The sequence below is a fragment of the Engystomops pustulosus genome, chromosome 4 (genome assembly GCF_040894005.1).
Source record: "Engystomops pustulosus chromosome 4, aEngPut4.maternal, whole genome shotgun sequence".
Taxonomy (NCBI): Eukaryota; Metazoa; Chordata; class Amphibia; order Anura; family Leptodactylidae; genus Engystomops; species Engystomops pustulosus.
In genome coordinates this window covers 152,307,718-152,334,416 of record NC_092414.1, presented here as the reverse complement: position 1 = coordinate 152,334,416, position 26,699 = coordinate 152,307,718, and the positions used below count along the sequence as shown (strand labels likewise).

At 40.7% G+C, this 26,699-nt stretch overlaps 1 protein-coding gene across 4 annotated transcripts in view; it reads left to right on the top strand.

The window, feature by feature from the left end:
* The first annotated feature begins 3,089 nt into the window (after nucleotides 1-3,089).
* MYZAP (myocardial zonula adherens protein) overlaps nucleotides 3,090-26,699 on the top strand; it is a 64,491-nt gene continuing 40,881 nt past the window's right edge. For 2 of the 4 annotated variants that reach the window (XM_072148129.1, XM_072148126.1), the window contains exons 1-2: nucleotides 3,091-3,579; nucleotides 26,046-26,135. In XM_072148129.1, the coding sequence (XP_072004230.1) occupies nucleotides 3,523-3,579; nucleotides 26,046-26,135 (147 nt within the window). In that variant the 5' untranslated portion in view covers nucleotides 3,091-3,522. Of the gene's footprint in view, nucleotides 3,580-26,045; nucleotides 26,136-26,699 lie in introns of all 4 variants that reach the window. The other 2 variants (XM_072148128.1, XM_072148127.1) reach the window with 2 other exon arrangements.

Here is a 26,699-nt window from a genome sequence, read left to right as displayed (position 1 = left end):
GAGATTCTATCACTTTCTGAGATATTTGAGATATTTCTTCCCCTGAAGGCAGTATAGCACAGAAGGGAAAATTTGTCTTTCAGTATTGTTTTTGGCATTTGCCGTTCATTTTCTCCATAAAGACAGCTGTAGAGAACAAAAATAACTGTAAGGGCATATTCTTGTATAGTTACAGAGGTTTAAAAGACAAAGGTCCTTCAGGTTCAGCCTCTCTTTAACAAGTGTACTTTATTCTTTTCTATATTAATTATAACCCTCAATGCCATATGTTATCAGATGTCACAAATTGTGGTTACTCACCTGTCTCCACCTGGCTGAATTCCCTTTGACCCTAGTAGTTTGTACAAAGTCTTCGAAATCTACACTATATTGAGTCCACTCCCATAACACAAGTACTCCCTTAACAATTAACCCCTTAACAATTTCCCCTTTTCATTTTTCACTCCCCACCTTCAAAACTTTTTATTTTTCTATGTACAGAGCTGTGTGAGGGCTTGTTTTATGCATAACAAATTGTACTTCCTAGTGACGGTATTTAATATTCCATGCCATGTACTGGGAAATGGGAAACAAATTCCAAATGTGGTGAAATTGGCGAAAAAACGCATTTGTACCATTTCATTTTTTAATGTGACATCTCCTCTTTATTCCTTCGGCCGAAATGAAAAAAACTTTCTTCCTTTCTCCATGTTCTGACTCCAATAACTTTTCCATACAAAAGCATACAGACCTGTCTCTGTATTCTTTGCGGGATGAGATGACATTTTCAATGATCCTATTTTGCAGATGATTTTGATCACTTTTTATTAAAATTTCTATGCAATGCAAAATGCTTAAAAAGTGGTGGTTAAAGTGGTTCCAGCACCGACTGTGTGTGTTACTAGTGGGTGTTTGCTCTAATATGCAGCAAACACACACCCTGTATAGAGACGCTTGTGCCCATGAGCCCTCTCCATACACGCTTCCCGACGCTGTCACGTAATAGTATCTCACACATCGAGAAGAAGTTAAATGGATAATGCGGGAATATGAATGTCTGATACAAAGTGACTAAATAAATTCAACAAAACTCAATGTCATTAATCACAAAATTTAAGGATTGATAAAATTTTATGAGCTTTCTAAAGTAGGCGTTATCTCCACACTCACCCCTGGTCACCCCGCTCCTCTCGATAGAGATATATGGCTCATGGTGCCGTATTCCGTAGAAGGTTAGGACATGTCCTATCTTTCTCCCGGCTACGGGGCGGTACAGAACTTCTGTACGACGTTGTGCGCCCATTGCTGTCTATGGAGGATGTATACAGTATACGCCGTATATACGTCGGTGGAATATACGCATCCCCGAATATACACCCCCATACGGCCGTGTAAATGTAGCTTAAGCTGTAACAGCCCCTTCAGGTGCACATTTTTTCTGTCTTGTTGGGCGCTGAGCAGCCATGACACAAAACTGGTGCTTAATAAATACATGTGTAAGCAGTTTTCACATTCTTTTCAGTGCAAAGTCAGATAGAAAACGCTTTAATAAATGTGGCCCAAAGGTTGTGTGAAGAAAATGGACAGCAATCAGATGCCTTCCTACTGCGGTCAGTTTCTCACACTTGTTTAGTAACTCAGAGCTGTGAAAATCAGATAAATCGGATGGTCAGATAGCACTAGGACAGAAATCTGAACAAAAGCGGAAGATTTTCACAGATGAAAAACGATTTTACACTCGGTTTGTGGGCAACGGGCTATAGACTTGTGTGTTCCTGGCCATAAGGTGTAGCATTGGAGACCTGACACTGCTTTTATTACTAGAGAACAAGCTAGCAAGGGAACAGGAAAAAACTCCTGCTTTTCCTGATTATGGGGCTTTCCTTGTGACCGCTGTTGTGACGCATTCATAACAATGGTGGGGATAACCTGTCTTGCAGGACACACTGTAATTGGAACAATGGGGCAGATTTACTTACCCGGTCCATTCGCGATCCAGCGGCGCGTTCTCTGTGGTGGATTCGGGTCCGGCCGGGATTCATTAAGGTAGTTATTCCGCCGTCCACCAGGTGGCGCTGCTGCGCTGAAAAGGATCGGAACGCACTGGAGTTCACCGAGCCAGGCTGAGTGAAGGTAAGTGCAAGCTCGGCGACAGATTTTTTTTTTTAAATGCGGCGGTTTTTCCGAATCCGTCGGGTTTTCGTTCGGCCACGGCCCCCGATTTCCGTCACGTGCATGCCAGCGCCGATGCGCCACAATCCGATCACGTGCGCCAAAATCCCGGGGCATTCAGGGGAAAACGGCGCAAATCGGAAATATTCGGGTAACACGTCCGTAAAACGCGAATCGGGCCCTTAGTAAATGACCCCCAATGTGTTACCCCTATGCACCAGGGCTAATAACACAGTCCATTGATGTATCAATATGTTACATTAAATTTCTAATAATGAACTGTAGATATGTATATGTAGATGTGTCCCCGTCACACCCTCACATTGAGCCACATGACAGCGCACACTGTATTCTGTCACGTATTGTCAGAGAAATGTGTAATAATTTACAATGCTCGCCCTGTTCTCTTCTATCGTCCATCACAAGAGGCTTTTAACTATTCCAACACAGGGCGCTAGGTTCTGGCACATAAAGGGTTGACCTCCTGCCTGTGTCAGCCTCCTTGTGTGTGTATGAGGAAGGTCTGGTAACAGGAGCCGCCTGTACTATCAGCTGTCACTGTGTATTGTGTGTTTGTCATTACTGCTGCCTGCATGCTCAGCATCCCTTAAAGGGTGTGTCTGTGGAACCTGGTAAACCTGCTAAATTTAACTTGAACACTCTAACAATAAAATAAAAAAAAAAACTAGTCCATAATTATTTTCTTTCTATAAAAAACTTTCAAGATATAACCTTTATTCTTGTTGCTTGCTCTACTATATACAGTATAAGCAGGCAATACAAATCTTCAGACAAAAGTTTCCGGGTTATCATATTCTTATATATTACACATGCCATTTAAAGTGGCTACAGTCCAAATAACTCTGTCTGGTAATGAAGGTGTTAAATATTATGAAGGATTGACAGGACAAGGCCCCACCCTCAGCCTGGGAGGGTGTTGTCTGCTACATGCGTATGTCCAGGTAAGCAGTCGGAAGATCTAATATGAATGCTGCCTGACAAGTCGAGTTGGAATCGACACGTGAGATGATCTGCAGAAAAAACAATCCCAAAGTGTTTCTTGGCAACATGTCAGTGGTCATTTCAGGTGTAGAGAGATCCCAGCCATAAAGCGCAGCGGGAAGTTGTCTACTATGCTGCTTAAAGGGCAGACACTTGTGTGCTGAGGATTACTGGCCGAGGACATCTGAAGCAGCAGGAAAGGGGTGGAGAGGAATTAACACGACTTCCACTGATCACTGTGAAAATCCTTTCTCAGACAGTCTCCGAAACTCTGGGACATGTTTACAGATGTGACTTGTCGTTGAATAGGTTTACAGAAACAAGAATTGGACATTTGGCTTATTTTAGGACTATCTGGACCTAAACAAAATGATGCGATATAAAACTGTATCAACTGTGACAACGGCAGAGACTCCCCAGAAATCGGTGAGTATAACTAAATAACTTTTCTCTGTAGGGCAACATTACAAAGAGACATAATGTGATCTCTAACAGAATCAGCATGGCATAAGAGCGCCTTTGTAGCAGTTACTAGAAGACCACGTATGTGTAGAATATAGGTATTAATTTGTGTTGCTTCTATGTCACCAACATTTTGCAGCGCAGTACAGATCATCATCACTCTCACCGGTTCCTGTCCTGAAAGGTTCTCACACATCCTGACATCCTTATCTCAGACACTCCAGGGATAATTTCCTTGGAAGCCGATGAGTATGTTTTAAAGTGTGGGGTAAAATTAGGAAGCCAGAAAAAATTCATATAAACATAGGGAAAACACACAGACTCCAGGCAGATGTTGCCCTTTAACTCCAGGCCCCTAGTGCTACAAGGTAACAGTACCAGTCACCGGGTCACCGGGCTTCCCATACAATTTCATATACATATACCCCATCATGGACACACACAATGTAATTCATTCTGTCATTCTAGACATGACCTCAAGATTTGCTGTAAGGATCTAGTTGTTGCAGAAGATAGGTTTCAAAGTGGAAGCAAATTATAGGCTTATTTTAGGGAATTAAGAGGACATGTGTACTTGAATTGTTATGGACACATGGAATGCAAAGAAATGTCAGGCACTTTGGTACTTTAACTGCGACTGAAATAGGGTCACACATTTACTTCCATTGATGTATCTGCTCAATTTAACATCTAAAGGTGGTATGTTATCATTGCCCTTTAACATTCGTAGTGTGTTGACATCACATTATGCTGAACTGGGACACAGTGGGGCACATTTACTAAAGGTCCGAATGGCGTTTTTCCGCCGGGTTTCCTGAATTATTCCTACTTGCGCCGAATTGCCTCGGGATTTTGGCGCACGCGATTGGATTGTGGCGCATCGGCGCCGGCTTTCACACTACATAAATCGGGGGTGGCATGGCCGTTGGAAGACCTGAGGGATTCATAAAAACAGCGGAATTTAAAAAAAAATTTGTTGCAAAAATAGCACTCACATACACCGAGATGGAGGACATGAACTCCGGCGGACTTCAGCGCAGCAGCGACACCTGGTGGACATCGGGCGCACGACCTTAGTGAATCCCAGCAGAACTCGAATCAGCATCGGAGAACGCGCCGATGGATCGCGAATGGACCGGGTAAATAAAGTAAAGTAAATCTACCCCAGTGTTTCCATTTCACCTGCACGTGACATCATTTTATTATAATTTCTGAATGCTGTGAGGTCACCGGTCCATTAAGGCTTTTGTATGAAACACTCACGCTTCTGTAATGTGACACTTTGTATAATTCGATGCTTTGCAGTGGAGCCCTACTTGTTATGTCCCTGAAGGCCCCTTTTCCCCTACAATCACATTAGGAGTGTCCTGATGAAGCTGGAGTTAGGGTTTGGATGTTTTGGCTCACTGTGATCAGCTTAATTTAAAGAAGAAGTGGTCCAAATGGACTATAAGGTACATAAGTGACTTTTTATTACATGGAAGAACCTTTTGGGCCAATTGGTTACTAGCAGAACAGGTGACTTGGGTTCAAGTCCCAGGGTCAACATCTACAAAGAGTTTCTATGTTCTTTCTGTGATTGCATGGCATTCCCCTGGGTCCCCCCGTTTACTCCCACACTCCAAAACATACTGGTAGGATGATTAGATTGTGAACCCCATTGGTGACAGGGACCAATTTGGTAAGCACTGTGCAGCGCTGCGTAATCTGTGTGCACTATATACATAAAGAAATTATTATTATTACATTATTATTATCGTTATACTCCTGTGTCTAGCCTATTCTATTCACGTTTCATATGGGTTTACTACAAAGATGCTGTTGCACTGAAGAACTTAGTTGTGATATAAAGTTAGAACTTGCAGTTGTAATCCAAAATTTTAAATGCATCCATGTTTGCCTTCAGTGCGTGACCATAAGGGCTACTGAACGTTACAACACAAAACCACAATTAGGAGATTTAAAGTAAAACTCCAATCACATCTGATTCATTAACATACAATTTTACCAGCTTTCTAAAGGTTTTCATTTAGAGCATATTTTTCTCTTATGAGACCACCACAACTAAATGAAACTACTGAAACTCAGAAGATTGATGGGACACACATTCTCTGCTATAAAAAGGGAAAAAAATGATCAGTTTTTGGATATATGCCCTAATGTCTGCATCAGCAGAGTTCAGTACAGTTCAGTTCAGCTTTCTTGAAATAGCTCAAAGGGATCTTGATAAACCCTGGCTGTGACAGCTTTTCCCTCCACTTGTGAAGTGTTCTAGCACCAGATAAATACCTGTCAGACGTGCAGTTTTTATTTAGGAATGTTGGATTGCAGCTTGTTTGTGTATACAATTACACTGATGACAGATGAACGCTTCATCATTAGTAACTTACAAGTACAAAACTCACCTTCTTACTGGAAGCAGTTATTTTTAGATGTTTATTTAAATGGAAAACATAGCTAAAAATATATAGATAAAATATCCATGTCTAGTTATTTTTGCCGGTGATTTTATGGCACATTATTATATCCATACATTATATGTCATATATTTAATATGAATACAGTAAAATGCTATCTTAAACTGCATTTTACTTACTGTTCTATGTTCTAGAGTAATGAAAATACATTGTCTAGAGCAGTGATGGCAAACCTTTTAGAGACCGAGTGCCCAAACTTCAACAAAGACCCGCTTATTTATCGCAAAGTGCCAACACAGAAATTTTAATGTGTGATTTATACTCCCTTCTCTGTCACAGTTTTCATTGATACCAGCACCCTGAGGCACCAATATAGCAGAAAATAGTCCCTGGTAGAGCTGTCACTTTAAAATACCTCTGTGCACAGCAAGTCCTGGGCTGTCTGGGACTGCAGGAAGATACCTGGAGTCCTCTCTGGTGATGGCCTGGGTGCCCACAGAGAGGGATCTGAGTGCCACCTCTGGCACCAGTGCCATAGGTTAGCCATCACTGGTCTAGAGCTTTGAGTCGATATTTGTGCCCCTTGATAACAGCCAGAGTGCCCTTTTATTATCCTATATAGTCCATACAAATAACTTTCTGGTTTAGTAGTTAAGTTTGAAATTAATACTAAGAAGTCCTCTATTTAGGACTCTTTTTTATTAACAAGAGCAGAGAGACCACTCTGTAGTATACTGTTGTAGACCACACTGTTATATTCTGTAGTAGACCTCTCTGTTGTATTGTGTAGTAAACTGTCTTGTTGTAATGTGTAGTAGACCATTCTGTAGTATTGTGTAGTGGACCGATCTGTTGTATTGTGTAATAGACTGTACTTTTGTCTTGTGTAGTAGACGGCTCTGTTGTGTAGTATTGTGTAGTAGGTTGCTCTGTTGTATTGTGTAGTAGGTTGCTCTGTAGTACTGTGTAATAGACCCCCCTGTTTTATTGTGTAGTAGACTGCTCTCTCAAATTGTGTAGTAGACCCCTCTGTTTTATTGTGTAGTAGAGCACTCTGTAGTATTGTTTAGTAGAGTGCTCTCTATTATTAGTAGTAACGTAGTGTAGTAGACCGCTTTGTTTTATTGTGTATTAGAGCCCTTTGTTATATTGGGTAGTAGAGCACTCTGTAGTATTGTGTAGTAGAGCACTCTGTAGTATTGTGTAGTAGAGCACTCTGTAGTATTCTGTAGTAGAGCACTCTGTAGTATTGTGTAGTAGAGCGCTCTGTAGTATTGTGTAGTAGAGCGCTGTATAGTATTGTGTACTAGAGCACTCTGTAGTATTGTATAGTAGAGTACTCTGTAGTGTTAGTAGTAGTGTAGCGTAGTAATGTAGTGTAGTAGACCACTCTGTAGTATTTTGTAGTAGAGCACTCTGTAGTATTGTGTAGTAGAGTGCTCTGTAGTATTAGTAGTAGTGTAGCGTAGTAATGTAGTGTAGTAGAGTGCTCTGTAGTATTGTGTAGTAGAGCGCTCTGTAGTATTGTGTAGTAGAGCGCTCTGTAGTATTGTGTAGTAGAGCGCTCTGTAGTATTGTGTAGTAGAGCACTCTGTAGTAGTGTAGTGTAATAGACCCCCCTGTTTTATTGTGTAGTAGACTGCTCTCTCAAATTGTGTAGTAGACCCCTCTGTGTTATTGTGTAGTAGAGCACTCTGTAGTATTGTTTAGTAGAGTGCTCTCTATTATTAGTAGTAACGTAGTGTAGTAGACCGCTTTGTTTTATTGTGTATTAGAGCCCTTTGTTGTATTGTGTAGTAGAGCACTCTGTAGTATTGTGTAGTAGAGCACTCTGTAGTATTCTGTAGTAGAGCACTCTGTAGTATTGTGTAGTAGAGCACTCTGTAGTATTGTGTAGTAGAGCGCTCTGTAGTATTGTGTAGTAGAGCGCTGTATAGTATTGTGTAGTAGAGCACTCTGTAGTATTGTATAGTAGAGTACTCTGTAGTGTTAGTAGTAGTGTAGCGTAGTAATGTAGTGTAGTAGAGCACTCTGTAGTATTGTGTAGTAGAGCACTCTGTAGTATTGTGTAGTAGAGTGCTCTGTAGTATTAGTAGTAGTGTAGCGTAGTAATGTAGTGTAGTAGAGCGCTCTGTAGTATTGTGTAGTAGAGCGCTCTGTAGTATTGTGTAGTAGAGCGCTCTGTAGTATTGTGTAGTAGATCGCTCTGTAGTATTGTGTAGTAGAGTACTCTGTAGTGTTAGTAGTAGTGTAGCGTAGTAATGTAGTGTAGTAGAGCGCTCTGTAGTATTGTGTAGTAGAGCGCTCTGTAGTATTGTGTAGTAGAGCGCTCTGTAGTATTGTGTAGTAGAGCGCTCTGTAGTATTGTGTAGTAGATCGCTCTGTAGTATTGTGTAGTAGTGTAGCGTAGTAATGTAGTGTAGTAGAGCGCTCTGTAGTATTGTGTAGTAGAGCGCTCTGTAGTATTGTGTAGTAGAGCGCTCTGTAGTATTGTGTAGTAGAGCACTCTGTAGTAGTGTAGTGTAGTAGACCACTCTGTTTTTGACATGGTCCAGTATGTATTATGTTGGCCACAATTGTGGTGGTTTTCTCCCACTGGAAACACAGAAGGGGTTATTTTAAAATGCCCACTCATTTGATATTTTGGGTAATAATTCATCACCACAGTTTAAAGTCAGTGACTTTTTCCCTACTGCATATTCAGCTGAGGTCAGCACACCTGGTATATGTTTTTGCATAAATCACTACAACATGTGATTACAAGCCAGTGTTAGATTTTACTGAAAAAGTAACATTCCCCCCCCCCTCAAGCAACTTGCATTCCCCCTTTGCCTGCCTAAAGACTATTCATAAATGTTCAGAAACATCAAAGTCTCTAAAATGTAACACAGGAACAAACAGCAAAGAGAAGACATATATGAAGATGATGCTGCAGTCCCTGCACATATTTTCAGTTCCAACCTGTAATTCTAAATCTATGTACTTTGTAAAAACTTTTACCAGAGGCATTTTCACCAGGGGCTACATCAGCTGCATGGTTGCCTTAAAATAGCCAAATGTCATTTTATTACTGTATAAATGCATCTATTCCTTAATAGTATCTGCTCTTCTTTTAACTTCTTATGCCCAGGTTTTTAAGAAAAATAAAGGTGTTTAAAATAATGCAAATGAGCCTGAGGGGCTCCAGGATCCATAGGAGTTAATAAAGCCTGGAGCCCCTCAGGCTCATTTGCAGGTGGCACGTGGCAGTGCCTTAAAGGACATCTATCACCAGATCAAGGATTGTAAACCAAGCACACTGACATACTGGTGTGTGCCTCCTCTGGCAGTATCTGCTCTTCTTTTAGCTTCTTACGCCCAGGTTTTTAAGAAAAAAAAGGTGTTTGCAATTATGCAAATGAGCCTGAGGAGCTCCAGGCTCAATAGGAGTTAATAAAGCCTGGAGCCCCTCAGGCTCATTTGCATGATTTTAAACACCTTTTTTTCTTAAAACCCTGGGCATAAGAAGCTAAAAGAAGAGCAGATACCGCCAGAGGAGGCCTTGCCACTTCCGTGAGGATGTATATACAGCCATTTCGCTCCTTCATTTAAGGATCAGTTCACACTCGCTTCAGGAGTTTCTACATTTTAGGAGAGTGTAATGGAAACTTACAACAGATTCTCCATTCACCTTCTGTTCCGGATTGAATTCGATGTACAGAAGGTTGTCCTTCATTACAATTCCATTAAAATAGTAGAAAAAAAAGATACTGGGTGCTGCACTGTATTCCTTGCTATTTCATAACAGAAGGGGAAACGGAACCTGCTAAACGCAAGTGTGAACTGATCCGAAGATGTGCAAAAGGCCATCTTTATGCATCTTCTAACATGTAGGTCTCATAGGCAAGGTAAATTTGGTACTGAGCAGGAATGGAACAATTATTTTAATATGCTTACAGAATTTGGCTCTGCCTGGAGAGATCATTTGAACTGCCATTGAAAAATATATACATGCAGTCCCCGGTTACGTAGAAGATTCCATAGGTTTGTTCTTAAGTTGAATTTGTATGCAAATCAAAAGAGTATATTTTATATATTTGCCCCAGTGACAATTAGAGTTAAATTTTTTTTTGCTGTAATGGGAATAAGGATTATGAATACAGCTTCATTACAGACACTTTTACAACTGATCATTGCAGTCTGGGACTATAGTAAAGCATTCAGAGAGCTTCATCAGAGGTCATAGGGGTCCGTCTGTAACTAGGGGTCATCTGTAAGTCGAGTGTCCTTAAGTAGGATTACGCAGTGCTGCACAGAGCTTGCCAAATTGGTCGCTTTCCCCGATGGGGCTCACAATCTAATCAACCTACCAGTATGTTTTAGAGTGTGGGAGGAAACTGGAGGACACGGAGGGAACCCACACAAACACACAGGGAGCATACAAAATCTTTGCAGATGTTGACCATGGGACTTGAACCCAGGTCCCCAATGCTACAAGGCCTTTTTCATAAAAAAAAACTTCAATTAATAAGAGCATTCTTATGTTCAATTCCCTGATCTCAGAGGAAGCATAACCTTAACTGATTGCTTTATTAGCGAGTGAAATATTTTATTTGGGCATAGTCTATGCAAGGTGTCTCCGCTCCTGATACATGACAAGTGGTGGCAGCTAAAAGGTTTTGGAGGGCAGAGACCTGACAGAGGACGGTCCAGTGTGACTCGGCAGGCTCCCTTCCTGAACAAAAGTCCGTGATCCTGACAGACACTACTCTCCTCTTGCCAATACATCGCTGTCTGTAACACTGCATTCTGGGTCCATGCTGGACACACAGCCAACCAGCAGCAGAGGTATTGTGAGGCATCCCCAGGCTTTTCCTATGTCCATCAACACCTATGGAAATGGAAACCAGTGGCAGCACTGGAACTGGAGATACATGGGATGAGTAAGTGGTGAGTCCTGTATTAAGCTTAAACCACTATTTAACACCAGTACATTGCGAGCCTATTATATGAGATATGAATGAAATAAACTCCAGTTTTGTGGAAGGCCAAATAAGTGACCAGATGAGAAAGACTTATAGAAACGAGAGAAACAGGATATATGATTGTTGAAAACAACACTTAGTAAAGCATATCGAGGTCAGATAGAAATTCTCAGTTCTCATGACTTCTCAGCTTCTTGCCTATTGACGTAAGGAATAACTTTATTACAAGCCATGTCTCTGCATCTTAATTTTACTTCAAAAGGAGCCAAATTACTAGTAAACAAATCCTTTTTTTGGTTATTTCCACAATTATGTACAAAGCCTTGAAAATTAATGTTTTAACATGTCTTAAATTTGTAAACCATAACTTTAGAGCAGAAAAAAGAAAACTTGTGATTATTGATCATATGATGCTACTTCAGTCAGCTGTTGTGATCATCTGCTCTGTACTTTGTGTAATGCCAATGTCTTGTGGGGACACAGGCTCTGTGAATATCTGAACGAGGACAGTACTTCAATTCACTAGAATTATTCTTGTCACTGTCACAAGCTGAAATAATGAAAATATATTTTATGTTTCAATTCCAGCAGCAATTTAATATTTAGGGCAATATTCTGCAATTAACATAAAATAGATGCAGCGCTCATTATAAAAACCACAAAATCAGCTTGTTTTTATAAAAGGGAATATCAGCGGATACTGTAGCCATGTTTTTTATTATTTTATACAACTTTCACCGGCACGAATAACCTGAGAATTACTATAAAATTCTCTGACTGCTTTATAGGGATATTGTGCAAGTAAGTTAAAAATGCAAGATCACAGCTGTTGACCACGACTGTGATTTCTGAAATTCCTACTTGCTACATTGGTATGGATATAACCTATGCTAGCTTTATGCTCTGGGGTCTAGATGCTGAGATACAGACAAGTCTCCCAAAATAAGGGTTACACGCCACCTACTTAGTGATGCCCTCCTTTTATTCTGCTAAGGAAAGCTGCTGTAGCAAAGCCACCAAAAAGAGAGCGAAGTATCCCCCTGCTTGACTAAGCCATTGACCCTAGGTTGTTCACTGGCTAGAAATAGAACATATAAGTAGGAGATTAGCCCCTGTACAGGATTTCCACAAGGATCAGTGTTTCAAAAATTTGGATACAATCTATTAGATTTACAAACAGTGTGGACAATTTCCTTTCTAGGTTTCTGAGTTTAGTGAATCCAGAACCTTATAACATATCTTCATAAGGTAAGGGTCTGTCCCAGATTGGCAGCATCCCTGCAATGTGCCTCTGTTGCTGTAACCGCAGTGTATTATGTTTGTGGAACTATAGAAGGGAAGTTGGCACAAGGATTTCCTGTACATAAACAGTCAGGATCAAAGTCTGTGATCTGTTCTTGCAGATAGAGCATACAGCTTTTCAGCTATGATAAATCTGTGTTTATTCCTACTACAGTATTTATCAGTAAGCAAACTATGTGTAACCACAATATGTTCAACTTTAGAGAATGTATATATCTTTACAAAACAAATCTCTCCAATGTCATGACCTTCAGCCAACAAAGTAAAGGTTTTAGCTATTCGTCCTATGTCACCCCTTCCTCCTCATAGATTGTGAGCTCTTGTGAGCAGCAAACTCCTATTGTTTCAGGTGACAATGTTATAACTCTGTAATCTTATTTTGAAGCATATTCTGTAGCACTTTACAAATCATAGGGGACATATACAAATAAAATACTACATTACAGAGTACAAACAGTCATATGGAACAATAGGAGTGAGGGCCCTGCTCACAAGAGCTTATAGACTATGAGGATGAGGGGGGGGGGCACAAGAGATAAATGTATAATGACCCAGCCATTCTTTATAAGGGAACAGAATAAAAAAAAATAATAAATAAAGATTCATCAGCCATCTTATATACAAAGTCCAAGGTCAATAGGACTGCAGAGAAACCTGGAGCTTGGAATCTGGTGTTTGTCGGATAACACAGGAAGACACAGGACGGGTTAGTAAAGAGAGAGTTGAAATCTCATGCATTAGCGAGTGTGATAGGCCTGCCTAAAGAGATGGGTTTTATGAGCATGTTTGAAACTTTGGAGGTTGGTTATTAGTCTGGTAGTCAAAGAAAGGGCAATCCAGAGAATTGGTGCAGCTCGGAAGAAGTCCTGGAGACTTGAGTGTGAGGTACGAATTAAGGTAGAGAAGAATCTAAGATCACGGGCAGATCTAAGAGGTTGGGTGATAGACTGAGATGAGAGAGGAGAGGTAGAGAGGTGCAGCATTGTGCAGAGCTTTGTGGATGACTATTATTATTTATTATTTATCAAATGGTAGTCAAACTAAACTAAAACTTTAAAACCTTGTAACAAAAAATGCAGAAGAGATTTTATGATACTGATGTTGTAGTTTACATGCACACATCTGCAAGTCCACATAATCTCTGGTACACTCTAAGAAATTTTCAAAACCACTAAATTTAGGTCCAAAAAAGTGAGCTTCAGAATTTCAGTAATTCATGTCTTTTGTTCTCTAAATATAAGTCAACAAATGTTATATATACTGTATTTGTCAGGAGAAGAAAGGGCTAGTGTTGTCCTTATACAAAATCCCCCAACTGTTCCTGCCTAAATGATAGTCAACTGGAGGACGTTGTCCACACTGAACCAGGAAAGTATGTTGTAGTCAAAATCATCGTGCGTTCATTATAATAGCTTTCTCATTCATCTCAATGTTGTAACCTTAAACATAGAAAATCCATTTAACTATACGAGCCTGTTTCAAGAGGTGAAACACATGTGAACATTGAACTGTGTGTCATTCTAGGGAGATTTGCAAGGCAAAGTGCAGTGCAGGGAAGTATTTGTTATTGCAACATTATAAATTCAGGAGCCGTGTTCTGCTAAGTATGTTTTAATGTGACAATGACAACTCGTAGATGTAAGAAAATATTTCAACATTCTGAAAACTTTCTCACTTTAGATCAAGAACTCTGTTCTTTACTTTCATTATTAGATATGTTTTCAGCTGGATAGTAAAGTGTGTCTCCGGAGTGGTGACCTTACTATCAACCGTTCTGGGTGTGCACTTGTATAATAAAATTGGCTAAGCAGCAATATTTAGACTTTTGTGGATGAATTGAGGGTATTTGCTTCAAATATATTCATGTATAAAGTTACCTATCCTTTGTTTGGACTCTGGCTACTTACTTCTGATCCTCACCCTGAGGTGTCTTGAGGGAAGCTGGTATTGCAAGATGCATTTCAGTATTCCTGGAAAGCTGGGTGGTTCATTATTGAGCTCGGTGCTGTTTCAGCTATCAATTGAGTAATGCAGGGGCATCCTAGGGCTGGCTATTCTGTCACGGTTTCAGATAAATTTTTATTCTTTCAAGGCAGATAAGTATACATACATATAAGAATAAGGGAACAGGCTCAGAATTGGGGTACAAGCTCTTGAACAGGGTGCATACTCTGATATAGAGGTCAGAGCACAGGTGTGCAGTTCCAGGTCAGGGGTTCAGGGTTTCAGTTAAGGTCAGGATACATAGGATAAATACAAGATTACAGTTCACACTGGGATTTGTTGGATCACCTCAGGCTGGGATACGCAGGATTAGGACAGGGTTGTAGATCAGACAGGAAACAGGATACGGGGTTCCATATACAGGGTTAGCACTACCTGAAGCTGGACATTGGCTCAGACACAGACCTCAGTACAGACTGGGATTCAGGGCAGGGTCGGACTGGGGCGCCTGGGGCCCACCAGAGAAATTGATTCTGGGGGCCCACCATACCGCTGCCTAGAAATATTCATTATTTCACAGGAGTTCACAGCGGCTGCATTGTGCTTAGCACTAACTTACCAATAAGAATAACTAACTATAACCCTTCACCTCCTCAGTATGTTCTCTGCACCACATAAAAATAGTCAGTAATTACAGTTACCAGACTCAGAAGTGGGATTCAGTACCTCACATGTCACACATCTTTCCTTTGGGTACCGAATTGCAGGACGACTTCACTTCACTTTTTTTTCTTATCAATAGAGAATTTTTCACCAGATATCTTCATCTGTGTGTAGCATATCTCCACACTGTAGAACTAAAAATATCACCGTCACTACAGCACAATGTCACCTGGATGATAATGTCTCACTCTGTGCTCCTAAATAATATTTACCACTCACAACACAACTGACCACACCATGCCCCCCATAACAAAAGCCATGCTGTGCCCTCTCCATAAATCAAATATTACATTGCGACTCCTCAGTATATTACATGCACACCCCTGAGTAAATAATATGATTCACCTAATAAATTAAATTGGACTTCATTCCCTTTCATAATATATCATTTCTGATTAATCTTTTCATCTATACAGTCTTACAGTGCTCCTACTTATTTATTATATTTTATTAATGAATTATTATTCTTATATTTAGTGCCCCTCTTATCAAATATTTTATATAAAAGTCCTAATAAATACTCCTATTCCGCATATGTTGGCACAGTACTACTACTCCTATCCTGAATATATATATCGGCACAGCACAGTACTACTGCTCCTATCTTGTATATATGGACACAGCACAGTACTACTGCTCCTATCCTGTATATATGGACACAGCACAGTACTGCTACTCCTATCCTGTATATATGGGCACAGCACAGTATTACTACTCCTATCCTGTATAAATGGCCCAGCACAGTACTACTACTCATATGCTGTATATATGGGCACAGCACAGTACTACTACTCCTATCCTGTATAAATGGGCACAGCACAGTACTCCTACTCCTATCCTGTTTATATGGGCACAGCACAGTACTACTAGTCCTATCCTGTATATATGGACACAGCACAGTATTACTACTCCTATCCTGTTTATATGTGTGCCGCACAGTACTACTACTCCTATCCTGTATATATGGCCATAGCACAGTACTACTGCTCCTATCCTGTATATATGGACACAGCACAGTACTGCTACTCCTATCCTGTATATATGGGCACAGCACAGTATTACTACTCCTATCCTGCATAAATGGGCACAGCACAGTACTACTACTCCTATCCTGTATATATGGGCACAGCACAGTACTACTACTCTTATCCTGTATAAATGGGCACAGCAGAGTACTACTACTCCTATCCTGTATATATGGGCACAGCACAGTATTACTACTCCTATCCTGTATATATCGGCACAGCACAGTACTACTACTCCTATCCTGTATAAATGGGCACAGCACAGTACTACTACTCCTATCCTGTATATATGGATACAGCACAGTACTACTACTCCTATCCTGTATGTATGGACACAGCACAGTACTACTACTACTATCCTGTATGTATGGACACAGCACAGTACTACTACTCCTATCCTGTATGTATGGACACAGCACAGTAGTACTACTACTATCCTGTATGTATGGACACAGCACAGTAGTACTACTACTATCCTGTATGTATGGACACAGCACAGTACTACTACTCCTATCCTGTATGTATGGACACAGCACAGTACTACTACTCCTATCCTGTATGTATGGGCACAGCACAGTACTACTACTCCTATCCTGTATGTATGGGCACAGCACAGTACTACTACTCCTATCATGTATATATGGGCACAGCACAGAACTACTACTCCTATCCTATATGTATGGGCACAGCACAGTACTACTATTCCTATCCTGTATACACTCACTGGCCGCTTTATTAGGTACACCTGTCCAACTGCTCGTTAACACTTAATTTCTAATCAGCCAATCACATGGCGGCAACTCAGTGCATTTAGGCATGTAGACATGGTCAAGACAATCTCCTGCAGTTCAAACTGAGCATCAGTATGGGGAAGAAAGGTGATTTGAGTGCCTTTGAACGTGGCATGGTTGTTGGTGCCAGAAGGGCTGGTCTGAGTATTTCAGAAACTGCTGATCTACTGGGATTTTCACGAACAACCATCTCTAGGGTTTACAGAGAATGGTCCGAAAAAGAAAAAACATCCAGTGAGCGGCAGTACTGTGGGCGGAAATGCGTTGATGCCAGAGGTCAGAGGAGAATGGGCAGACTGGTTCGAGCTGATAGAAAGGCAACAGTGTCAAATCGCCACCCGTTACAACTAAGGTAGGCAGAAGAGCATCTCTGAACGCACAGTACGTCGAACTTTGAGGCAGATGGGCTACAGCAGCAGACGACCACACCGGGTGCCACTCCTTTCAGCTAAGAACAGGAAACTGAGGCTACAATTTGCACAAGCTCATCGAAATTGGACACTAGAAGATTGGAAAAACGTTGCCTGGTCTGATGAGTCTCGATTTCTGCTGCGACATTCGGATGGTAGGGTCAGAATTTGGCGTCAACAACATGAAAGCATGGATCCATCCTGCCTTGTATCAACGGTTCAGGCTGGTGGTGGTGGTGTCATGGTGTGGGGAATATTTTCTTGGCACTCTTTGGGCTCCTTGGTACCTATTGAGCATCGTTGCAACGCCACAGCCTACCTGAGTATTGTTGCTGACCATGTCCATCCCTTTATGACCACAATGTACCCAACATCTGGGTGCCGGGTAAAAGAAGTGGCCGCGTTGCACAGGCACAGCAATGGCCACGCATTACATCAAAGGTGGTACTCGAGTGGCCGCTTATAGCCGCATCGAGTACCACTGCTGTTACTCCCTGGCAGGGGCCTCAGCAGGGGATGGAGGCCCCCTCCTGCAGCGGAGATATCGGGCGCCAATTGTGGGCCAGCGCGACCTTGCTGGCAGGGCCCCCCGATGGGGATGGCGGCCCCTGCCGCGGCAGCGGTATCAAGGGCCCACCGGAGGATCCACCGGTCCTCCGGTGGGCCAGTCCGACCCTGATTCAGGGTACCATACTCAGACTGGATAACAGGATCCTGGATGAGCAAACAGGTTTCCAGAGTTGCTGGCAGCATACAGCGCTAGCTCTTGAACCCTGTATCCTGCTAGCAGCTCTGGACACTTTTATCCTGAGCTAGTACCCTACCCTTAGTACCCTTGAACTGTAAGCTGTATCCAACGCTGTGTATCCTGAACCTGTATGTGGAACTCTGTGTATCTTGACCTAATCTAGAACCCTGTATATTGACCTGATTCTGTAATCTCAAACCTTTACTCTGAACCCTGTTTTAGAGCCTTGTTCATGAGCTTTTACTCTAATTCCATGCCTGATCCCTGATACTCATATGTCTATATACTTATCTGTCTTGACAGAATAAATATTTATTTGAAAACCCAGACCCTGCCTTTCTTCTGCCATCTTTCTACAGCAGGCAGTCCCTTGAATACACTGCTCTGCCCTGCAGCATTTGGGGCTCATATACTATATTCATTACAAAGAGAACATTTTTAACAACCAATGAGGACCAGCTTAGATGGTAAAAATACCTTATTAATGATTGACAGCAGAGGAGGATGCCCATAATGGTCTGTTCTGGTGTGGTAGTCACTATAATAATTGTAAATTACAGATGGGCATTATTATTCACAATATATATTCAATATGATATAGTCATATAAAGTCTGATAAGATACATGATAGCTGACAATGTGATCAATGTTGTGTTAAATAACCATTTGTTTGGTTATTATCAATAAGTGTTAGTGTAAACATATGGAAAATGTAGTGTAAGGCCTCCTGCACACAAATGTATTTTTACCTACACTGTAGCCAGTGCTCCTCACCCCTCCCGCCTCTATTGAAAGCCGATTCCTATGAATGACCTTCAACAAGCATGGCAGCTGCTAGGCTCTGTCACGGTTTGGTGAGACAGCGTGAGACCAGATGCCATAGATGTCTATGGTGGCCATGTTTGTGTGCATGGGACCTAGGGCCATATGGTTGTCTGTACCTCACTGGGCAATGTTCTTCATGCTCTATGGACAGACAGCACAAGGATAACATCTGGTTACTCCAGTATTGCCGAAATGGCCCCCTGCGTCTATGAGCCAGCCCCTCTTTTTAAATTTCAATTCTATCCATGTAATTATCATTAGATATTGCAGAAGCATTGCCATTATTTGAAGAAGCCATGTTAGTCTCCCTTTTAGTAATTCTGGCAATTTTAATTTAGTATTACTGATTTCATTGCACCCTCCAGGCCAATTGACCAGTTGGGAAGTCACCATATTCTGAACTTAGAGTGACAGGGGCTTGTATTTTATTTCAGGGCTCACCGAAAAGAATAAATGTGCTGTATGCAGGGTGCACAGTGGAAATATATATATTTTTATAATTGGGGCACACTGTTTTTTATATAAGGGGACAGTGTGGATTTTTTTTTAACCCAGGGCACAATAAGGGCATTTTTACTTAAAGGGAACCTGACAGCAGAAACTGACCCAATAAAACATTCCAGTCTGACTAACATCTTCTAGATCATGTTTCTTTCAGGTACCAGTGTTGTGGCATTATCATGAAAGTCAACTGTACTTTCACTCTACTTCACCAAATTAGTACTGTGTCATTCACTAGGCAGTGAATGCTGCCTTCTGCTTATAGCTTTGTACACTGCTTAGCTATTGTGTTGGAGGTAAAACTGATTGGAGGTGGTGGAGGGGGTCCGACCCCCACTGATTTGATATCAATACAATACAAATTCCTAGAAAACCCATTAAGGCTTCTTAATACTATTTGACCACAGTTTACCATGTCCTTTCACTTAATGGACCATATACACTAATTGTGTCAGCTGGTATTGAGTCAACCAATAAAGTTGTTCTTTAATGTATTGACATGGAAGATGTGTAGAATAAAGTACAGCCATCTGCTGCAATTATATGTTTTACCAACATTGTTCATACCTACTGCAGATCTTGAACATAAGATGTGATTACATAATTTATACTTTTCCCCGTCGTCCTCATTTATTAAAATACTGATTTGGCAAACTCTGTGTAGCGCTGCACAATCTTTATATAAATAAAGGAATTATTCATTAATGTGAAAGGCTTCATAGTCTGCTATGAAGAATTCCTGCTGTAATAGTAATGTGTGGCTTTACAGTGTCTAGTTAAATATCCTTCAACTTTCTTGTCTTAGTTATACAATATATCTATTTGTTTCTGGACAGTGGAATACAGTTAAAAGAATGTCAAACTAAGCAGCTTTTTCCTGTGTGAAGATCCCTTGTATTTAATCAGGCCAAAGTCTATGGTCCGGCCATAACACCTTACTGGTTAAAGACAGAGTGCACTTTTTCCTGAAACCCTGATGTGAGATCTGAATAAGAAGTCTGTGTTTAGTCTATTTACAAGTAAAGTACAAAATCTCCAGTCAACCAAATACAAAGTTCTTTTTATTTTCTGTCTACCCATAACAACTCATTTGGGCACATGTATCATAGATTTTCGGCTGCCACTTTTTCAAGTTTCCTGAAGTTGGCCTACTTAATCACTGCAATGTATCTTAGGTTTTTTCCCTTCGTGATACATGTCATGTGTTGCCAGTTTAGTCTCTCTTGCAACTTTTTGTTTCGGTTTGCAACTTTTTAGTCGCAAATAGTAGCTGTGATCATTCCAGTTTACAAAATCACCTGCCTTTGAGGTCTAGTGTGCACATTCACGGTGCAGTGAGAACATTGGGGCACATTTACTTACCAGGTCCAGTCGCAATCCAGCGGCACTTTCTCCGTCGAGGATTCGGGTCTTCCGGTTATTCACTAAGGTCGTGCGCCCGATGTCCACCAAGTGTCGCTGCTGCGCCGTGGTCCACCCATGTTCGCCGGAGTTCACCTGCTACGTTCCAGTGTATGTGAGTGATATTCTTGCGACACAATTTTTTTTTTTTATTCTGCAGTTTTTCCGAATCCGTCAGGTTTTCCGACACCCCCCCCCCCATTTCGTGTAAAAAGCCGATGCGCCACAATCCGATCGCGTGCGCCAAAATCCTGGGGCAATTCGGTGCAAATCGGGAAAAATTCGGGAAACCCGACGGAAAAACATGATTCGGACTCTTAGTAAATGTGCCCCGTTGTGTCTCATTGTAATGATTTATGCCCATTGCTTTCCAATGGAGATGGAAGGGTTAAGCCCATTTCCCTTGTGTGCGACCTTGTGCATGTAGCCTAACTATGGCCAGTGTAGATTATTCAGCACTTGTAAAAGTTACATAATCATTGGTCATTGGCCTTATGATGACATAATGCAGGGTAAAAAGATATTTAAATCCCATTAACCCCTTAACGCTCTGCGATGTATGAAGGGATGTATGAAGAGGGCTCACGGGCTGAGTCCTCTTCATACAGAGGTGGGGGTTGTTGCATATTGCAGCAAACCCCCACCGCTAATAACCGCGGTGGGTGCTTGCACCGATCGCGGCTATTAACCCTTTCAACGGCGCCGGCAAAGTCGCCGGTGGTGTTTAAAATACGGCGGCGCGAGGCGATCGGTTACCATGGTAGCCTCGGGTCTTCGTTTGACCCGAGACTATCTGGCATCTGCAGATTCGTTACAATGAGCCAGTGGCTCATTGTAATGAATGTGCTGCAAAAATGCCATATATTGCAATACACAAGTATTGCAGTATATGGTAGGAGCGATCTGACTATCTAGGGTTAATGTACCCTAGATGGTCTAAAAAGTAGTGAAAAAAAAAAAGTTTAAAAAATAAAAAAAATTAATAAAATATTAAAAATTCAAATCATCCCCCGCGTCCCAAAATGCCCGATCTATCAAAATATAAAAATGGTTACGGGCGGCGGTGACCTCCGAGGCGGGAAATGGCGCCCAAATGTCCGAAATGCGACTTTTACACCTTTTTACATAACATAAAAAATGAAATAAAAAATTATCAAAATGTCGCACAGACCTCAAAATGGTAGCAATGAAAACGTCGCCTCATTACGCAAAAAATGACCTCTCACACATCTCCGTGCGCCAAAGTATGAAAAAGTTATTAGCGTCAGAAGATGGCAAAAAATTTTTTTTCTTTTTTGTACACATTCGTTTAATTTTTGAAAATGTATTAAAACACAATAAAACCTGTATAAATTTGGTATCACCGCGATCGCACTGAACCAAAGAATAAAGTAAAGTTATTTGGAGCGAAGAGTGAAAGTCGTAAAAACTGAGCCCACAAGAAAGTTTTTTTCAATTTTTCCACATTTGGAAATTTTTTTCAGCTTTGCAGTACACGGCATGTTAAAATAAATAACATTATGGGAAAGTAAAATTTGTTACGCTCAAAATAAGCCCTCACACAGGTCTGTACACGTAAAAATGAAAAAGTTATGGATTTTTGAAGTTGGAGAGCGAGAAATGAGCCAAAAAACCCTGCGTCCTTAAGGGGTTAAATAGGTTTCTGCATTTGTCCACTATCCACAGCATTGGCAGGATACCCTGAGATCTACAGAAGAGGGGTCTGCAAGTCCCCACTAACTGCCCTGTGATTCCCACATTGCCTACTGTTCGTTTTGATCTCCAAAGTCTGCAATGGGACTTCTGCCAATGCTGGAAGTTGACATCATGGGTCATCTGAAAGGGCCACAACTAAAGGCAGAGAACAGTTGCTGGTTTGTTTTACTTAATAACTCAAAAGGGCAAATTTCACAGATTAATTTTAAATGACAAGATATATAAAAATTGGATACATGAAAACAGCAATGTATTGTTATTTCGAGGTTACATCTACCTAGGTCTTAAAAAGCAAGGTGAAATCCAGGATCAGCAGAATCTAGACATGGTGAACCTGTACTCGAACTGGGACTTTCAAACCCTGTTTGCCACATCTATTCCTTTTACTTTCCACTGTAAAATAGAAGCTAGAGGCTTGTAAATGGTTACAAAAAGCTTAAAGGGGTTGTCCGCTTTCAGCAAATAATTCATATGGTTTGTGCAAGGAAAAATTATCCAATTTTCAAATATACTTTCTAGATCAATTCCTCACAGTTTTATAGATCTCTGCTTGCTGTCCTTTTACAGAAAGCTACAATGTTTACTTCCAGTGGAAGAAATCTGTCCCTGGTCTCGTGATGGACACTCAGGTGCACGAGCCGTTATTATCACAGAGAGTAATCAGAGCCGTGTGATAATAACGGCTCGTGTACCGTGTGACAACACATGACCAGGGACAGATTTCTTTCCACTCGAAGTAATCATAGAAGCTTTCTATAGCAGGACAGCAAGCAGAGGTCTACAAAACAGCAGGGAATTGATACAGAAAGTATATTTAAAAATTGGATAACTTTTCCTTAAACGAACCATATCAAATAGTTGCTGAAAGTGCACAACCCCTTTAACCTCTAAAGAGCATATTTATACCAATATGAGTAGTTTTGTGTAATGACTATGAGTAAACCATGGAGAAAACAGCTGATATGTTAAATGGATATTCTTACTATAGCCATCTAAGAAATTTGCATGTATTTATCATGAAAGAGTTGGGAGCTATCTGGAGAGGTGTTGCCGCATCCAGACTGAGAGTGAATAGGAGGCAGTTTATCAGACATTTATCATCTATCAGACATTTACGTTATATTTTGTACCTTTAAGAAATGGCCAGGAGGCCGACATGTTGTAGTACTGATAATATCACATTCCTCTATACATTTTTCTATCACACTTACCCAGTCAGACCTGTTGTGTGCATATTAATTATCTGTGGCATGTAGCTCCTGGAACTCAGTGCACACCCTGGAATGTCTCTGTTACATAATTGTACTTGCAGCAGACTTTACCTTCCTCCTTTTGATATCTATCTCTGTCTATCTATGTCTTACTACAACCTTGGTCTTTTTGGAGACTGTACACAGTTGACACAGGGTTCAGTGTAAGTCACCCGCACTAAGATTTACAAGAGGATTACATTCTTTCAAAGGATTCTTGTTTGGGGAGTTGCTCTAGTAAGTTGTGCCCTGTCTCCAGCTGAAATGATCAGACTTGTTTGTAAACAGCAATAATCACTGTACAAAATGTTAGAAGAGTTTCTCTACACATAGGTAGGACTAGCCAGAGCCATAAGGATCAAAGGACAATTAAAGGAAATTTATTATGAAAATCAAGCATTATAAACCAGGAACACTTACTTTTAAAATTATGCTATTGAGCTGGAGGGGCTACCCGAGGCCCCTCTTTGACTTCCTGCTCTCTTGTCCAGTGAGTTATTACAATTAGTTCACTTGTGAACAGCATGAGGCATCGTGGTTAAGGTGTAATTGGTGCTCATAAGAACATATTGAAATATTGGTGGCAGTTTGCCATTGTCATTGGCTTTTGTTTCAAGGAGGAAATCCCCTTGAATGCTTCTACTTACATCCCCTACTTTGCTGGTATACCACTGCAGTGTGAACCTTTTACTTTTCCTATAAATTTCACCCAAAAGCCAAAAATCCCTAACCTTCTATAGGTGGAGTATATCAATGTATATGCTACATGTCCGGTATACAGCCCTTACTGTGTACATGGTGTAGTCATCTCTATAAAGGTATTTTTTCCATAGACTGTCTATATCACCATCCCCACACCCAATCCCTGAATAACCATGCTAAATGTTGGGAGGCCAGGTTTAAGTACATTCAACAGACAATATAGATGATAGCAGTGAGCATATGCTGGAGGAGTGGACTACAATGGTACTAATCACCCTCTAGCTTTGATGTGAGTTGCCAGGCAGCAAGTTAAACATAGTTGAAGAATGTCGCAAAAAATACAGTATAGCATGTGAGTCATTCTTCGTTACTAAGTCTCAAAGAATCTATAATATATTTTAGGTGGAGATTTTAGTTTAGTATTTACAGACACCACATGAGTTTATGTACTTTTCATCATCGTTTCATCATCAAATATGGAATAACAGAGATGGTCTCGGCAGTAAGAAATATAAGATATGTCCTGATCTTGATGTGGCAGAATACATGCAAAGTGTGTGCAACGGAGCATGTTATGATTTTATTTTTCTCAAATTCCATTTAAATATCTTTCCTTTAGTGGTACACAGATTCCTATTGGTCAATAGCTGTTAAAGAGGTTTAGTCACACACACACACACACACATATATAATATATATATATATATATATATATATATATATATATATATATATATATATATATATATATATATATATATATATAGTAGCGAATCCAGTGAGATTCCTTCAAATAAATCCACTGAACACTGCACAGGATGTATCTAGTGACTAGCCTGGCATCTTCCATCACATGGAGGAGCACGGACCATGTAATACATGGTAACAATCATTAGTACATGAAGTATGTAGCCTATGCTGTGTGAGTGCTAAGGTTTAATCTGCACAGAGCTTACATTGCTGAGTGCAAGGGGGGGGGGCTGAAGCATGAGGAGAGCAGAGAGGCAGAGAAAGTTCACAAGAATCACAGACTGGGATGGAGGGACTGATAGGAAACATGGGAGATCTTGTACCTCACTATTCTGTGTACTAGACATGTATATCCAAAGTCCTGAACACAATCAACACTGCTTCACATACAGAGAGCATTGTCACTTTAACTCCTCCCCTGTAAGCAGGTTGCTGCAGCGCCTCCCCTCCTATGAATCTGTAGAGTTTGTTTATAGGATGGCCTCCGGTGCTTGTCAGCAAGGCAGAGGAAGGAGCTACTTCAGCACTGAGATAATCTGAGAGGTATAGAAAAGCAACTGCTGGATATAGGTAACAAACAGAATGGGCATAAGTTGTTCTACATCCCAAGAGCTATGGATTTGTGAAAAACAAAAAAACTTTACAGTTGTTTTTTAAAATGAGACTTTTCTTTGGAACAGAAAGTTTACTCGGAAGCAGGTAGAGCTCTTACTCATTTGCTGGGGCTACTGTAGAGTACAAAAAACAACTTCAGTAAAAGGGATACATTCTCTTTTTTGTTTAATCTTCCAGTAAATTTTGCCTGTGGTAATAGTCATAAAATATACAGTTTCGACTTAAGAACAAACCTATAGAACCAATCTTGTATGTAACCAGGGACTGCCTGTATATATACAAAGAGCATAGTATTATAGTGATTAACAACAATATGTAATATTTGGTAACGTTCTGTCATTTACAGGGGAACATCTGTCGGTTGCGTCTCACATTACCCATTGATGGAGCATCAAAAACAGAACAGAAAGATTTGAACAAAGAGAAACAAACACACGTAAGTAAACAAAATTAACCTTTAAACAAGGGTTAAAATTAACCCTTTTCTATGTCAATGGCAGAGGTGTGCGGCAGAACTTATTACTCTAGGTAAATTAACTTTATCCTTTACCTACCCATTACACTTCAAACAGTGCATAGAAAGATATCCATCTTAACATGGAAATGTAAGAATGTAATAGACCCGATATTAAATTGGTGATATCATCTTCATAATATTCTTAAGTTCCTGTGAACTAAAAGAAAAGTGGCATTTAGTTACTAGGGCTCTATGGGAACCGGTCACTAGTTGTATTTGTGATAAACCTGGTGACAGGTTCCCTTTAAGGGATACAAGGCAGTATGGAAAATACAATGTGAAAGGTTTTATCTAGCCTCGGATGTCTCAGAACTCTTAACACACATGAACATGAACGTACTGGGGATCGATATCCGGACGCAAATGATGTTGGCCCCCATTGATGCCTTAGGCACCAGTCATGCCTTATGCTTCCTTATTATTCATCACTTCATATCATGTGACCAGTGTGATATTATCTGTTGCCCAGTTACATAATAACAT